The 17,062-nt window shown below is 41.8% G+C and overlaps 1 protein-coding gene across 6 annotated transcripts in view; it reads left to right on the top strand.

Annotated features, from left to right (window-relative positions):
• Positions 1–16,406, top strand: part of NOD1 (nucleotide binding oligomerization domain containing 1) — a 50,950-nt gene extending 34,544 nt beyond the window's left edge. For all 6 annotated transcript variants that reach the window (XM_089532840.1, XM_089532838.1, XM_089532841.1 and 3 more), the window contains 4 exons: positions 3,217–3,300; positions 7,914–7,997; positions 14,102–14,185; positions 16,001–16,406. In XM_089532840.1, coding sequence (XP_089388966.1) covers positions 3,217–3,300; positions 7,914–7,997; positions 14,102–14,185; positions 16,001–16,073 — 325 coding nt within the window. In that variant the 3' untranslated portion in view covers positions 16,074–16,406. The remainder of the gene's footprint in view (positions 1–3,216; positions 3,301–7,913; positions 7,998–14,101; positions 14,186–16,000) is intronic.
• Positions 16,407–17,062: the final 656 nt, after the last annotated feature.

Genomic DNA, 17,062 nt, shown 5'->3' with positions numbered 1-17,062 from the left:
AGGGAACTTAGGGCTCAACAGACCACCCCTTTGGAGCCCCTTTCAGTGCTGGACAGGGGCCATGGCAACTCCATGCTGTGGCCCTGATCCAGCGCTTTGCCAGTGCTAAAAGGAATGGCAAAATGCTGCTCCTTTTAGCACTGGGGAAAAGGTGCTCTTGCTGCCATAGCAGCGGCTTTTCGGTGCTCCTTTGGCACGGCGTGTCTAAGCACTGCGCCAGTGAAGCGTTGTGATGCCCCCACCGTACGGTTGGGTGTGCAGCATGACACTGGTGTGGGGGCAGCTGGCGTGCATACGCCACACCTCCACGTTGGCGTATACCACCAGCCTGTTTAGCCCCTTAATATGCTTAGGAGGGGCATTTTTAGCAGATTTTCTTTTCAAATTTTAGGTGTGTTTCTTAGTTTCTAAAGATTTATTTCCCCTCCTGAGAATGTAGACATGTAGTGAATTAGATATCTGAACATTCTCTGTAATATTAAAGGTCATAATACTTTTTCTTTAGCTTTGCAGCAAGTTGCTTTCAGAGCTAGATGTATCACAAATTACTTTTGAAATTCATCATAGGTTCAAAACACACTGCAGAAATAATCTAGTTTGAGATTGCTTTAACTGCTCTGGCTCAGTGCTAGGGAATCCTGTGAATTATAGCTTATTTTGGCACCAGAGCTCCCTGTCAGAGAAGGCTAAATTTCTCACAGAATTACGGTTCCCAGAATTCCCTAGCATTGAGCCAGGGCAGTTAAAGCTGTCTCAAACTGGATTATTCCTGCAATCTGTTTTGGACCTTGGTTGCAGAAGTGGGTAGAAGTGAGAAAAGCACCTTTAGGTACACAGATGTAGTTCTTTAACTCCTGACCAGAAGGAGCTGTCTGTACGATTGGTTAAATAAGGGTTTCACCAATGCAGAAACTTAACCTCTTCAGTATATATTTTGTTTGAAAAGTTCCTGATCAGGCTTCATGTTTCTCAACTGGAGTGTTGTCTCAGATGTGTAGATTTGAAGGGGGAAAGAGCAAACGGTGGGATAGGGTAGATGCTTAGGCAGTGCAAGTCCACATCTACATTTTGACCACTCCCCTCTTTGCTAATTTCCTGGTTTCTTCTTCTTTTTCATTTTCAGAAATAAAAATATGCATTAAAAGGCAATATGAGTGTTCTGCAAGACCCAAGGGTACTTTAATATAGTAATAAAACACATTATATAGGAGGTCTGTTAATGAATTTCATTAGAACAGCTGCTGTCATTGGCAATTGAAGGTGACCAGTGTATCTGTGTATAACGTCTGCACCAGCCTTGCATGGGCAAATAGAACTTTCCGATTGTTGACGATGACGGCATGAAGAACATTTTATATTGGAGAATGTCATCCAAAATAGGCTTGTTTGTCTAAAGAATATGTGTGATTTTGGCTACAGCATAGGCAGTCATAGAATCATAGAGCTGGAAGAGACCACAAGGGCCATCCAGTCCAATCTCCTGCCATGCAGGAAATCACAATTAAAGCATCCCCGACAGATGGCCATCTAGCCTCTGCTTAAAGACCTCTAAGGAAGGATACTCCACTACACTCCGAGGAAGAGCATTCCACAGTCGAACAGTCACTAAAAGCAGGATTGGTTCCAGAGCTGAGGAAAGTTTTTTGGACTACATCTTCCATAATCCCTCAGCCATCCTGGCCATTCAATCAAAAAAAGTAACTCCTCCAAGGCTCTGCTTTTTGCCCTTGAGGTTTGCAGGCCAGAGATACAAAGAGTCAGAGCCATAAGTAAGCAAAACCACCACCCCCCTCTCTCTCCCTTTGTGCCACCTCATGGTCATTTTTCCTCTGTTTTGAATTCAGGAAACAGCAGTACACACAGTTGTATTCACTAATAGATTCATTAAAATCTCCTTGAACACAGAGCAGTGTCTAACATTTTGTTGCTATTGTTATGTGCCTTCAATCAGTTCCAACATTGCCAATTTCTGGGGAATTTCATTAATTTCTTTCCAGGGATTTTGACTGAATATTCCAGTAAATATTGGGGAATTCCTAGGGTTTTAGATTTTGGTAAAACATTCTGGGGAATATCTTAGAGGCTTGTTGGCAACACTCAGTTCTGACTTACAGTGATCTTGTCCACTAGGGTTTTCTTGGCAAGATTTATTCAGAAGAGGTTTGTCATTGCCTTCCAGTAAAGCTGAGAATGTGACTTGCCCAAGGTCATGCAATTGGGTTCCCATGGCTGAATGAGGATTTGAACCCAGTCTCCCAGAGTCCTACTCCAACACTCAAAGCACTGCACCACATTGGCTCTAACATTCAACATTAAAAGATAGAAGATTCAACAGAAATAAGCCCAGAATTATCCTGGCCTCTAAGGAAGTGATGCAAACCTCAACTTTTCCTACTGGCTTCTGCTCCAAAATTAAAAGCAGCTCTTTCTATTGGCCCCATAAGGCCTGCTAGCACTGTTCTATTCTAGGCATGTCTCTTAAAAAGCTTTTGTGGCTTTGGGACTCATGAATTTGATTATTCGCGAGTCCCTAGCTGTGCGTGCGTGCACTCCTCCTCCCTCCCTCCCTCCCTCCCTCCCAGGCTTTTCCCCTGGGAGCGGGAGAAAAGCCAAAGGGGGCGTGAACAGTTGGGAAGGCATGTGCACACTGTTCTTTCTGCTCCCCTGCTGCCTCAAGTAGCTTCCCAGAGCTGCCTGAGGCACTGGAAGGGAAGCAGGAGACCCACGAGTGTGTGCTTCCCTCACTCTTCCAGTGCCTCAGACAGCTTGCTAGAACTGTCTGAGGCATTGGAAAGGAGGCAGAGTGTGTGCACTGGTCTCATCCCCCATGCTTAATTTGCAGAATGTTGACTTTCATGGGGGTTTTGCAACTTAACCCCTGCGAAAGTCAAGGGTTGGCTACATCATTCCCCATCTAATCAGATTTGGGAGAAAAAACAGGGTTTTCTCACAGATATCCTGATCTGATCACTAGCATAGGGCTTTCAAATTTAAACCGAGGATCACTGGTTTCCCACCCTTGGTTTGAAAGAAGGCTATGAACATTTTGTCACTTGTGCAACCTTACATCTTTTGGCTGTTCCATGTGACTGGCCACTGTGGTGCAAAAAACACAACTTTCCCAAGCTCTGCAAAAGACAAGGTGAAAGCATACTAATAATTGTCCTTGATGTGTTTTTGTTGTTGTTTCTAACTGTCTTATCATTTGCTTTGCAGTCTTGCATTTAATGGCATCACCAGAGAAGGAGGCAAATGCCTTGCAGAAGCTATGAAACACAATAACACAGTGAACATATTTTGGTAAGGAACTGTTTTTTAAGAGTTCGTAATGGAAAGGAGGTGCAACCTTACTGACTCCAGAGTTCCCACTCCTCATCAGTCCCATGAGAGACATAATCCAAGGAAGTAACTTGCCAGCCAGCTAGGAGGAGTGTGTGGATACCAAGCAGGTCTTTACTGTGTGTATTGAAAGAGCCCATGCAGTGCTCACAAGCATCTGAAATAAGACCTCTCTGTATGAACCTGAAAGCTAGGAGAGAAACAGTGTTGTAAGTGCAAACAGAAACAGTCTGAAGTTCTGTCCTAGCAAGTCTGGCAGCTTCAAAGGGAACAGTTTCCACCCAACCTTGTCAAGACAAGCAGATCTGCAATGAAGGGAAGTAGCTTAGGGGTTTTAAAAGGTGGGATGATATATGTTTTGTGGTTTTTTTAAAAAAAAATAGCCTCCATTCAGCTGCAAGTAGTTGAAGATAGACAGAGGTAACCTTTCCCATGTGCACACAGAGCCTTGCAGTTGGTTTAAAATATATTGAGGAAATTGCTATCAGTCACAACAGAGGGTTTGTGCTAAAGCTTTCCTGAGACCTTTGCTGTCTAAATCAGATAGCACATATTTTTGCCCATCTAGCCAACACTTGATACCCAAAGCCAACCAAGTTATTTTAGCTTATAGCAGAAAATCCCACAAACTCCTCCTCCTCTCTGGCCATAAAAATAACAATTTGTTGGCCTTTCATGACAGCCCAAATGTGCAGTTGCGTCACTCTTTCTAGTGGTGGGGCTGGTTCTGGTTCGCACTCATATATTTGGGTACTATAGAGAAGTACATTCCCAACCCCTTGTCTAGTCCATGTAAGATAAATCAACTTCTGGTTTATATATCATTTCACAGTCTCAACAGCATTAAGGTCTTTATATCTAACCTTCTTCATAATTTTATTTATCTGTGGTCTAAAACACACTGCAGTTTGAGCCCGCTTTAATTGCCGTGGCTCAGTGCTAGGGAATCCTGGGAACTGCAATTATTGTGGCCCCAGAGTTCTCTGACAGAGAAGGCTAAATGTCTCACAAACACTACAAATCCCAACATTCCCTAGCATTTAACTAGGGCAATTAAAGCAATCTCAAACTGGATTATTTCTGACATGTGTTTTGGACCTAAGTCTCCCATTTCCTCTTACCTTGGGATTACTATAAGAAATTTGTGGGTTCTTATTTCTTCCTTCTCTGTTCATGAAACTGCTCTGAAGTAGGAATGTGAAATGCCTCATCTGATGTATTGGAAAGCCAGACTTCCCCCAATCTTTTATTCCATCATAGTTCTAACAATGCACAGTTGATCATGATCAAATTCCATGATACATTAAATGATTATACTCTGAGAACAACAAGTCCTAGCACCGAAGAAAGGGGAAGTGGCCTTGGATTCTGTCCCAGGTGGTGCCTAGGGTCTGGCACAAGACGCTTGGAAACTCCAGTCACAATGCTATCAGTGGCTTGAACAATACTGAACTGAACAAACAGTACCAGAGCGCATTTGTTCTAGACTGATTGCCCTTGGTGCATGAACACTCACTATACAGTTAGCATCCAGACAAATATTCTTTACATGTAACAATTAGGAAGGAAGCAAGCAAGCAGGGAAGGAATTATAGTGCCACCCCATCCTAAAAACAACTCAGTGATGACTGAGTATGCTCAGCAGCCATGGAATGTTGAATGTTGTGAGGCGGGGGGACTATGAACACCTGACAGAGGAGATATAGATGGGAATAGCCTGATGGAAAAGAGTTTGCTGGCTGACATTGCTCTTTTCAGGAAATGAAAATGTTGTACATAGTATTAGGGCTGGATCGTGGCTTTGGCGTGGCTTCCGACTCTTAGGACGCATGCATAATTTAAACAGCCTATGATGTGGTACATACCACCAACAAGTGATGTACTGGTGACAATTCTAGGGTTAGGGACCACACAGCAACCGCACGGTCCTTAACCTAGTACATGCGGGTGCCGTAACAATGGTGGCACCCTGTGTACACTGGTGCTGCCATTGTTATGTAAGTGCCGCTGTGGTGACCGCACATTACCGCATGGCGCTTACACAATGAGTGCGCCAGTGGTGCACTTCTTATGCCTCCCCTGCGGCTTAAAAAGAACCCGGGTTTTCCGGGTTCTTTTTACTTCGGAGGGAAGCTGTGTGTTTTGGCGACTGCGGCTTCCCTATGGAGGAAATTAGGGTGCTGGCAGGCCTCTCTTTTTGGGTGGTCTGTCCCGCGCCTATGTTACCTTTTTAAAAATATGGTCTCACTTGTTGTTTCTAACATTATTGTCCAACAAAAAACAACGGCAGGCATCCTGATGGTCAGTTATGCTGTTGTAAAGACTTGCAACCTTGAAACTAATTCCTGTTCACATTTACAACTGTGTTACCATTGCTATAATCATGAATACTAGTAAAACCCACCAGTGAGCTGCACCAAGGGATAGAGTTCTGTGTCACTGGTGAGTCGGGCACTAAAGATTTACACAACCAGCACACACACGGCCATAGTCAGTGGTGTGAGGAGCAGAAGCAGGAACCCATGTGGGGTTCTGTTGCAACTCCTTGGTGCACAGTTGATTGAGGAGGGAGGAGGCTGGACATGTCCTCCTTTAGTGCTCCACTCACCAGTTTCACAAAACTCTTGTCCATTGGTGCATCTGGCTGGACTTTAAGGTGAATTTGGGGAGACAAATTGTAGCCACAACTTCATGGCTATGTGTCTGAGGCCAGATCTTGGCCAGTGATTGTAGCTATTCCAGTCAAAACCTCTAATCTTCCTTTAGTTTGCTTTGCTTTTATCTTTTCTTTTCTTTAACATCTTGGAATGTTGTGAGTACATAGGTCACCATGTGCTATGCTGTGGAGTATACCAATTTTTTTCTGTCTAGAAATTTTCCACATCAGCCAGGGTGAGCTCTTTGGAAGAATGGTGGAATACAAGCATATAGACTAGTGGGCAGAAGGTAGATCAGCATCTCTGAAAGATTTCTGTGTGATTTTTAGAACATCAAGAACTTGTATATCCCAATTGTTTTTTACCCATAGTATGTTATTATTAAAACACATATAAACATCTTCAAATTAACAGCTGAAGTTTATTCCAAAATAATACTTACTTCTTTATACATACAGGAAAATTAATTGTAGAAATAAAAGAAAGAGCAAATACTTTGACTACCTCCTAATTTCCTCTGGTTTCATGGAACACTTGTTTAGTTCAATATTCTCGACCTCTGATTTATATATCATTTCACAGTCTCAACTGCATTAAACCCATTAAGCTCAGCTCTTTATATCTAGTCTTCTTCATATTTTTATTTATATAAGTTTTCCATTTCCTCTTACATAATTCAACAATGGGGTTCCATTCTTTTTCAATGTTAGTCAAATCTTTATTATTCAATCTAGCTGTTAATTTGTCCAGTTCACACATGTCAGGTAAGCTCAGTTGCCATTCGTCCATCGATATTACTTTTTTGGATTTCCAGTATTTTGCCCACAATATGCTAGTGGAAGTTATCTTGTACAGTAGTAATCTGTTTCTCTATATTTTCTGGCATTTTTGCCGTATTGAGCAAATACATTTCAGGTGTCATTCTAAAACTAATTTGAAAAATTCTACCCATCTTTATGTGTATCTTTCCCCAACATTTCTTAATTTCATGACATCTACACCACATATATATCCAAGTACCTTTAGCTTTTTGACACTTATTTATCATTTATCTTGTCTGGTCTTATATATTTTTGAGATTCTTTGTGGAGTGAGATACCAACATTGTGTCATTTTAAAAAAGTTTTCTTTTAAGTCCTGTGTATGTGTAAATTGTTGGGTCTTCTTTCTAGCTCCCCCCCCCACCAATTGTTTTAAATATAGAACCAACAAAAAACATCCCTCCTCCCAGGCTGACACCCAAATATGGAATAATAAAGAGTAGATTCTTGTGTGTGTGATGAAAGTACTCAATTCTTTAATTAACTGTGTGCCTATGTCCCTCTTTGTTGAATCCTGAGGTGCTAGTAAAATCAAAGCAAATCCTGCAAATGTGAACTCTACCCACCCCTTCTTAAGATCCAAATGATTTACTGGGCGTTTCAGACCTCTTCATCCTTACCTGCATTCCAGGCACGCGCACACAGAGACACACCCAAAGTTTGTGAACTTCAGAGGAGGCCTTCCAAAAACTGATTTTTAAAAAAAATATATTTAAAGAAAATGTTCTTTGTGCATCTCATAGTGCCTTAGGCATGTGGGTAGGGTTCTTTGTATCTCAACTGCAGTAGATAATATATTATTTTCTCAACTGAATGTCGAGATTTCAGCAAAATGAGCTTTAACGCAACAATACTTAGGTCAGCTCTGCACAGTAGAAACTGCAGGCACTGCCAGCTGTTGGTAGGCACAAGAGGCATATGGATCTTGTGGAGGCGTTTAAAAAAAAATTCCCTTTTAGAAAGGATCAGTAACAAAGCTGCACCGAAGTTGGCATATAAGACATTAAGTAACCCAAAAAAGAACAGCCTATGCCTTTGAAAGGCAGAATTGTCATCCATTCCTGTGACTGAAACCCTTTTTTGTTTCCCCAACCAGGCTCACAAAGAATGACTTGGATGACGAAGCAGCAGAGGGCTTTGCTGAAATGCTAAAGGTCAACAAGAGATTGGGCCATCTATGGTGAGTTATGGTGGCTCCTGAAGTCAGAGCTCTAGTCATTCCCTTGGGCTATGGATCCTGTTCTGGACATGGTAAACTTTGTGCACAAGGACCTAAAGTGAGGCATTTGCCTTATTTTGACAGAAGGTCATCTGAAACACTGAACCATCTGAATCACTCTGACACAATATTTGGAGTGAGTGCAGAGGTGAGCAAGCTCCATGGGCTAATTCACTCCCATAAGCTGCTCCATTTTTTAAGAATGCAGTTTTCTTGCATATTTTCAGAACTCAAAGGTTTACTTACGGTTTTTAACCAACAGCTTAAAAGCTCTCACTCTCCTGCCTAACGCACACATACACATACTAAGGCACGTCCTTTAGAGAAGAAGTACAGTTTCTGGATATTTCCAGGTGCATCTTGGATGCTTTTCCAAATTCCATTTTCAAATGCCAAGGAGGGGTGCAGAAGGGTGCAGAACCCAAAAAAAGTAGTCTTGGGATTTAATATAACCTGTGCGCTGCCTGTTTGCTGTCCTTGAAATATGGCTTTGAATGAATCGTTGTACTGGTTGCTGTATATGAGTCTGAATGGGATGTGGCAGTGAGGAAAGTCAGATGTGCCTTATGTTTATTGCTATATGTAGAATTTAAATCCAGATTATTATATGACCAAAGGGATACTTTTTGTTATGTTGACAAGTGCCTTCATGTCAAATATGACTTACAGCAACACTCTCATAGGCTTTTCATGGAAGGAACTATTCAGAGGATTTCTCTGATCCTGAGAGTGTGACTTGCCCATGGTCACCCAGTGGGTTTTCATGGCTGAGTGGGTCTCCCAGAGTCCTATTCCAGCACTCAAACCTCTATACCACAGTGACTTTTAAAATGGATACTTTTCCTGTATGCATTGATACTTGACAGTTTTGAACCCATAATTTCCAGGCAGTATTTTTTTTTTTGCCAAGAGCTGCATTCACTCAATGTTAATCTGCCAGAGAGGCCACTTGATCACTTGCAGACACTTTTGAAATTAGATTGAGGCTTGCAGATTGTCATGCCTTGTTTCTGCAGATAAAGATGGACTGTTGGATATATCTTCCCATCTGCTTCATGTTAGAGAGCTAGGTTGTGAGAATTAATACATGTTGCTAAACAGAGTACAATGGGCCCTTCCCTTACGTGCGGGATCCATTCTGGACCCCCTGCATAAGGGAAATACCACAAATGCTCGAGCCCCATTGAAAACAACGAGGCTTGTGCATGCAGCATGGCACGTACGCCACAGGTGCACACACCATTGCCACTACTGAAGTATGGCTTTCAGTGTAAGTTGAAAGCTGCGTATGGCACGCCCACGTATATCACAGGCGTGCTGTATTAGTACTTTCCACAAACTGCCTGTCACCTTGCCACAGATTGCTCAACCATGGTGAAAAATACGTTCTTAGTCCAGCTACTAGGCAGGTACTTCTGCCTCCTATGTGTGGCTGTGCTTGTGCTGTTTGTTTTTATATCTTTCTAGCCTGAATTTTAATCTAAGCAGTGCCCTCAAAGCAGTTTATAAAAACAAACACAATAGTAAAAAAAATGTGAAAACCACAAGAAATCTATTATAATAAAAGCAAGCATTAAGAGAATTGTAAATGTGCTAAAAAAACAGAAAAAAGTACAAAAACTACATTAATTTACTTCAGATTGGAATTAACTTGGTCACATTTAGAGTAGACCCAAGGGGCAAGATTCTGTCCAACACCAGTGGAGTATATAGTTCTGCAAGCATATTTATGTGAACAAACCAGAACTACGAATGAAAGGGCCTGCTCACGTATAGGTGTATTGGAAATTTCCTTATGCAAGCCTGTAAAAAGTAGAACTGTCGACTTAATCCAGCATTATGTTGACATGCCCCTCTAGGTTTCCATTCTTTTTAAAAGGTTGGTCAGCTTTAATTATGACAGAGAGGCTGTGCAGACTGCCCTAAGGGGTGGCCTGCAGCCACCTCCAGCTGTGCTGGATCAGGACTGTGGCGACTGCACACCATGCCCCCGATCTGGCCTTTCCAGGGCGCAAAAAGGAGCTGCAGAAAGTGGCTCCTTTTTGCGCCCTGGAAAGAGCGTGATAAGCTGTGGCTCCAGGGCTTTACAGTGCTCCTTTGGCACTGCGTCATGTGGACGCAGCGCCAGAGGAGCAGCATGATGTTGCACACCATGTGGTGCGGCGCGTGGCATCATGCCAGCCTGGGGGAGGAGCCAGGACCTGCATCATATGGACATCACACTCCGACTCCTCCCCGAGGCTGGTTTTTCCTGCCAATATGCACAGCCCCAGAGTCTGTCTCTAGCTTTGTACACACATTCTGCCTTTATGCCAGAGCCATCCAGGTGAGTGATGCAATGCATCAGGATGCACAGTGGGATTAGAAGGGGGAGGGGAGAGAAGCAATTCTAAGCTATCACCTTTTATGATGCTAAATAATGAAGTTAACTTGCTGGAAGAAAATCGACTGATTTGAAATGCAATGATGAAGAGACTTCAATGGATACAGTACCATGGATTAAAAAAAAGACCATATCAAGAGCAAATCAAGCCTGAACTCTCATTAAGCAACTAAACTGAGACTATTGCACATGGGACAGATCATGAGATGACATGACTCACTGGAAAAGACAATGATGTCTAGTAAAGTGGAAGGCAGTAGAAAAAGAGGAAGAACCCATTACAAATGTTTCAATCAAGGAAGTCACAACTTTCAGTTTGTAAGTCCGGAGCAGAGCTGTTAATGACCAGGGCTCAGGGTGATCTCTCATTCATGAGACTGTCATAAGGGGGGATGTCAAAGCCATCTTAACAGCAAATAACAAGTCACACGCTGATAGTTTGCCCCAGGGGTTACTGTATTACTATATATTGGAGATTTCTCTGCATGTACTCATGCAAATATATATGTACAAATGTGTTGTCAGCTGGGGCTTGTCTAGCATTTATAATGGAAATGCAGCTATGCAGCATAATTATTTCATGCGTTGTTTAAAGGTGTGTTAATGAGGAGGTTAATGGTCCTGCAAAATATCTTTCTAAAAGGGAGGAGTTAAGCCAATAGTTCAGGATTTTATTGTTTCACTTCTACCTCTAACACAGTCCCAAAACTGGGGAAACAGTTGGGGCATTTTTAAATAGCAAAATAACTAGACTTTTGGACTTTCCTGAGGGGAAGAATTCAACAGTGAGAGAATTCCTGCTCCTTGTCCACAGACTAATCTCACACTGCAACTATGGAATTTTATCTATGCACTGCAGCAGATGAATATAAGAAAAGACCTGCTGAATCACACCAGTCTAGTATAGCAGCCTATTTCCCATGGAAGCCAGAGCCTTACTTAATTTTACCTCATAATCTGCTTTTCCAAATCTACTTTTCCCAACAATTCCAAAAACAGTTAACTGTGTGGAACTGGGTAGCCCTATAGAAAGCCTTTATGTCTAAAAAGTTGGCTAGAAAACATATTCCCTGCTGATTTTAAGCATACCACTATTGCAGTTGATACCTTTTTTTCCTGAGGGGACAAAACAGTTGAAGTTGTATCATCGTTGCTGATGTACATTTTGTATTTTTAAACTTTATATTCTAAGGTGACCTTGTGTCCAACAAAAAGGATTACTCCATAAAACTATTTTTCACATAATAGGAGAATGTATATAATTACAACAAGATTATAATTAGCTGAAAGGCTTCTATGCAAGCAATAAGGAAGACACTGCTTTTTCAGCCAGCCTGACTGGGCCTATTTTCAGTCATTATGTCAACAGTGGTAATTCTCAACTAGAGAGTGCATTTGCTTACATCAGATTCTAGGTTGGCTTGGTTTCCACATACCTGTAAGGGCCTCTCTGCCTTTGCTAGTCTAATAAGAATTATTTCTGTTTTGATTTTTTTTCTTTATGGCACACAGCACATCAATGCAAATTGCACCAGAATCATTCAGTCTATTTCCAGCAAGTGCTGCTTTTCCCTTTGGGTCTCAAAACTGAAGAGACACAAGAGTACCACCATTTAGGTTTCTCTGCATTTATATTCTATTTAAATTGGCATCTCTGTGCCTTGAGGAATGAGGCTAGGGGAGGACATCATTAAGTTTTTCCACACTATGTCTTTTTTTAAGTCTCCCTTCTCCTCCTAAAGCTGCTATCACTTCAGTGTGGCAAAACATACAGGTACCTTGTGGCATAATAACATTCAAAAGTTTTGTTGGGAACAGTTGAGGGGGAGTTATAGAGATGACAAAACAATGCTGAAGTTGGCAGTGCACATTGGTTTTCTGTACAGGCTCAGAGAATGCAGAGTTCGCAACTGTCTAGGAAGAAGTATGGCATGGATTTCTGGGTTAGGTTGAAGGTATCAATGTAGTGAAGTGCCTTGAGTGTTGGGTTAGGACTATGGGAGACCAAGATTCAGAACCTTGCTCCATTATGGTAGCCCACTGGGTGATCTTGGGAAAGTCACACTCTCTCAGCCTTAGAAGAAGGCAATGGCAAACCTCCGCTGGATAAATATTGCCTAGAAAACCATACAATAGGGTGAAAGTCAACCTGAAGACACATAATGGCAAAAGGACATCTGTCTGGGGGAAGAGTGGGAATTATGTTGTTGGAAATGCAGCTTCCAGTGGTTCTCACCACAGATTGGCTCTGCTGGCTAAGGCTGGCAGAAGAAATAATAATAATAATAATAATAATAATAATAATAATAATTTATTGCCCGCCCCATCACAAGGAATCCAGTGGATTACAGGTACAGTATTAAAATACATAGAAAATACAATAAAATTCAAAATAGTCCCTTCCCATCCCCCCCCATCCCAATACTAAAAGTACAATTAAATAATCACAATTTAAAAACAATAAAATACAGTATTAAAATTAGGGAAAATTAGAGTTAGAGTCCAACAACATCTGGAGTGCCATATGATTCGAATTCTTGGTCTAGGGTAAAGCTGGGCATGTTGTCCATGCACCATATGGAGCATCCAGACTGTTTTTAGGGGCCAGACCAGCAGTCTTTTTTCTTTTATTATTTGGAAAGGCAAATTTCTCATCCCAAAAGCCTCCAGAAAAAGGGATTGTCCACTAGAGCAAGATATGGAGAGTTGCTTTTGTGGGGGTGGGGGTTATGCCTTTTTTGTCCTATCAAACTGGAAGTGAACCTCTGATTATTTCAAGTTTGGGACAGAAATCACAAAGCCCACTTTTGGAAGAGGTACAGCCTCTGGTATGTCTGAAGGTGGAGAAAAAATGGCCTTCAGTTCAGCTGGAAACACTCCTGGTTTGAAAAAATCAGATATCCCATTGAAATATCAGCAGTTTTTCAGAGCAGGCAAAGGAAAGATTAGACCAACTAATACTGGCATGAGAATTTCACTCCTTGCAGTGTTTGGTCCCACCGAAGAGCCCCTTCATGTCTTCCCTCAGTGGAAATGTGCCATTTGAAAGTGGTCAGCAAATTTACGAATATACCATGTCACTCTGAATATGCCTGATTTTGTCTGATTTTTAGAACTATACAAGGTAGACCTAGTTAATATTTGTACTGAAGACCACCAGTGAATATCAGGAACCTCCCAAATAGATCTAGGAAGGAATCATGCATAAACCCTGAAGATATGTTGCCAGGCTCAGTTTAAGGCTGGATGGACCAATGAACTAGCTATTAAGACAGTTGCCTAATTGCCTTCCTCCAGCAGTAGCTGGGATTCAGCCTGAATAATCCCCCGACAGCTGCTCTTCTCTGATCAGAGACCAGCTGTGTGGTCAATTGTACCATTCAGCTCAATAACCCTGAAAGATGCCCATGCACTTTAGAGTGAAGAGGCTTGGAGGCTCTTGGCTGCACTTCTGTAGGGGGATTGTCTGATGCCAAAGAGGGCAGCCATGCAGATGGAAATCAGAAACCACCAGTTCCTGGCCAGCTGCCAGCCTTGTTCAGCAAAAGAAGTGTTGATTTTCCATCTCAGACACACCAACTCAAGCCAAGTGCATGACAGGCAGGATGCTGCAAAGCAGGCATAAACATAAGAATTTGTCCAATTGTGAAGTGCTTTTCTTTCTCTTTATTCTTTTTTAAAGGCTTATCCAGAATCAGATTACTGCTAGAGGAGCCAAATGTCTAGCTGACGCTCTCCAGGACAATACATCTATTAAAGAAATCTGGTAAGGACAGCCTGGTAGCTTTCCAACACATGACAACCACATTGTGAGCTTTCAGCCACTTACATGCAGAATCTCAATGTGTGGAATAGGCCTCCTGAAAAGGTGTAAAGATGAATATGCACCCCAGTATTTTCAGGGCCATCCCACTGCTAGATCAGTCTACCCAGGCTGGTTGACTTCCACATGAATCAGGTTATAACTCCCATCATTCTGCACCAACATGGCCAGAATGATGTGAGGCAGTATCTCAGTGCATCTGGAAAGAAAGAAGCAAAGCTGTGTGTTAATGGAAGGCAAAGACATACATGTGGTCCTCTGAACAACAGAGGGAGGAATCAAGCAGCCCTTCAGATGTTGTTCAACTGCAGCTCCTAGCATTCCTCACCATTCTCTATGCTCGCTAGATCTGCTGCAGTTTTTATCCTAACAATATATAGAATGCTGGATGATTCCCACCCTTGATTTACGACATAAATACACTTCCACACCTTGAAAAGAAATCTGTTCATGATTTCTATGGTGTGTGGTCTTGTAGCCTCACTTCACCAACCTCACTTACTTACAGCCACCCTAGTTTAGATCCACAGTCCTGAGCCAAACTACAGAAATCCAGAAGATAGCTAAAACAAGCAGTGTCTACCATTTAGTTGGTGTTAATAATGGCAGAAGCTACCTGGATGTTCAGAGAAAAATAGGTATGGCAATGGTAGTTAATGTAACAGAGCTGAAATGTATGCTAGTACTCAGTACCAAGCAATATCTCCTTACTTTCATCAGAGCTGTATATTAAAAAACACCCAACAACCACATCCTAGATTTTCACACTAGGCATAGGCAACTAGATGTGGTGGTTTTTTTGTTTTGTTTTTATTTGTTTTTGCTTTTTTGCTGTGTGGGGAGGTTGTGGGTTTTTGTTGTTGTTGTTTTGTTTTTGTTTTGTTTTTGGTCTTATAGCTCTTGTCAATCCAAGGTGATATATGTGTATTTGCTTTTCTATTTAGTTTATGTTCTGTTGAGCCCAGATCATAGCAACCCAATTATCTTTGGCCAAATGAAGGCCCAGGATGATCCTCAAAATTGAAGAACACCTGTTTCAATATTTTTAGCATTATCCTGATATTGCGGTCAGCAACTGGATATATTCCAGATGTTTTGGATTACAGATCCCATTAAATTTAGCCAGCATTTTGCTTATTTTTTCCCCCCTGCCCACATATTTAGCCTACTCTTCACCACAAAGTCTCAGAATGGCTTACAAATATCAGAAACCTGACAGTCCCTGCCTGCAGGCTTACAGTCTAAAAGACACAAAGCAAAAGGGAAATGGAGGAGGGAGGGATGCAAACTCAAGGATCAGATTCTAGGTTACAAAGTTCTGCAAAGGGGTAGGTTGATTAGGTCATAGAGCTGGATTTAAGTATAATGGAAGGACTGGTACTTCCTCTCCCTTTAATGACTACAGTCATAGCTGGAGGGGGCATGGAATCTTGGATGGCACTGGATCCAAACACAATGCCTCCTTTTCTTCTATATATGTCTCAACAGTACATAGCCAATTGTTAGGATTTATGGGAGTCCAGAAAATCCAGAGAGTTGCAATTAGCAAACCATAAATAATGGATGAAAAATTAAAATTTCTCCATAATCCTTAGGTTTCTCACAGACACCAGTGACTGACTACCTTGGCCTCTCCTTCCCAAAACAAACAGGCAGTGAGGATCATTCTCAAAAAGGGGGAAAAAAAACACACAACTCGCCCTGAAGAAACAGCTGCTTCATTTTTAATTTCTTGTTTCCCTTCTCACCTCCCAACAGCTTGAACGGAAATCCAATAAACCAAGAGGAGGCGAAAGCCTTTGAAAATGAAAAGAGGCTCATTTACTTTTGAGAAACTTCTTTCCGGGTTGGATGGTTGACAGAACGCCAAGGCTTATTTCAGCAGCGTCTGGAGCCAGAACAACTCCCAATATCTGAATGGGATGTGCGTTTGACTACAGGGTGGTATAAGTGTGCCTTTATTGTGTGCTTGAACAATACAATCTCTTTTGCATGCTGCTGTTACATTTTGGAACACAAGTGCGAAAGAGAACATTGTCTTGGCCATTAACCATGTATGTACTCTAAAGCTGGGGGAGTGACATCAACCATGGATCTTAAGCTTTTGCAATCTTCTTTTTAAAAAACAACAACACTGGAACTATTAAAATTGTGTTTTAAAAAATCTTGGGCCAAGGAATTCACTCTGAGTTTACAATAACTTTCACTATGAATTTACCATAACTTGATGGATGTCACATTTTTCCTCTCCAAAATCAATTTCTGGTTATTTCTCTCCCCTTCCCCTTTCTCTATTTCAACGCTCTAGTTTGGGGGGGTTGCTTTGTTGTTGCCACAGTTTAAAAATTTAGGAGCCAGACATCCTTGCTTATCTACTGGAAATCACCTAGAGATCCCAAATTACCTTCCAGCCATCTAAAGATCATGGAAATTTAATTGGCGCATCCAGCACAGTATTATTGTCATTTCCCAGCTGCAAATCTACAAGTTTCAAGTGGGCGTTTTCCTCTTCAGCACAACTTGGTGTTGCCTAGGACTGAACCTGGCACTTTATGCATGCAAAGCAAATCCTGGGCTGCTGAGTTGTAGTCTTGAATGAGCACACCACTTCTCTATTCCTGTATTATGTACATAGGTGTAAATATGTTGCTATTTAACTTATCTGCGGACCAGCCAGTTACAATGGTTGGCTGAACATTCACAAAGCAACAGTAGTGCTGCCTGCCTCTAGGCTTTGCTTAGGTGGGCACCATCTGTTTCCAGTCTCTCTTGCTGTCAGCAGTGACACCTTGGTTTGATTTGCACAGAGGGAATATGTCA

This window comes from Sceloporus occidentalis, unplaced genomic scaffold, assembly GCF_023333645.1.
Source record: "Sceloporus occidentalis isolate IW3139 unplaced genomic scaffold, rSceOcc1.0.p SCAF_7, whole genome shotgun sequence".
Lineage (NCBI taxonomy): Eukaryota > Metazoa > Chordata > Lepidosauria > Squamata > Phrynosomatidae > Sceloporus > Sceloporus occidentalis.
Note: the sequence above shows the minus strand (reverse complement) of the source record. Positions and strands in the feature narration are given on the sequence as shown.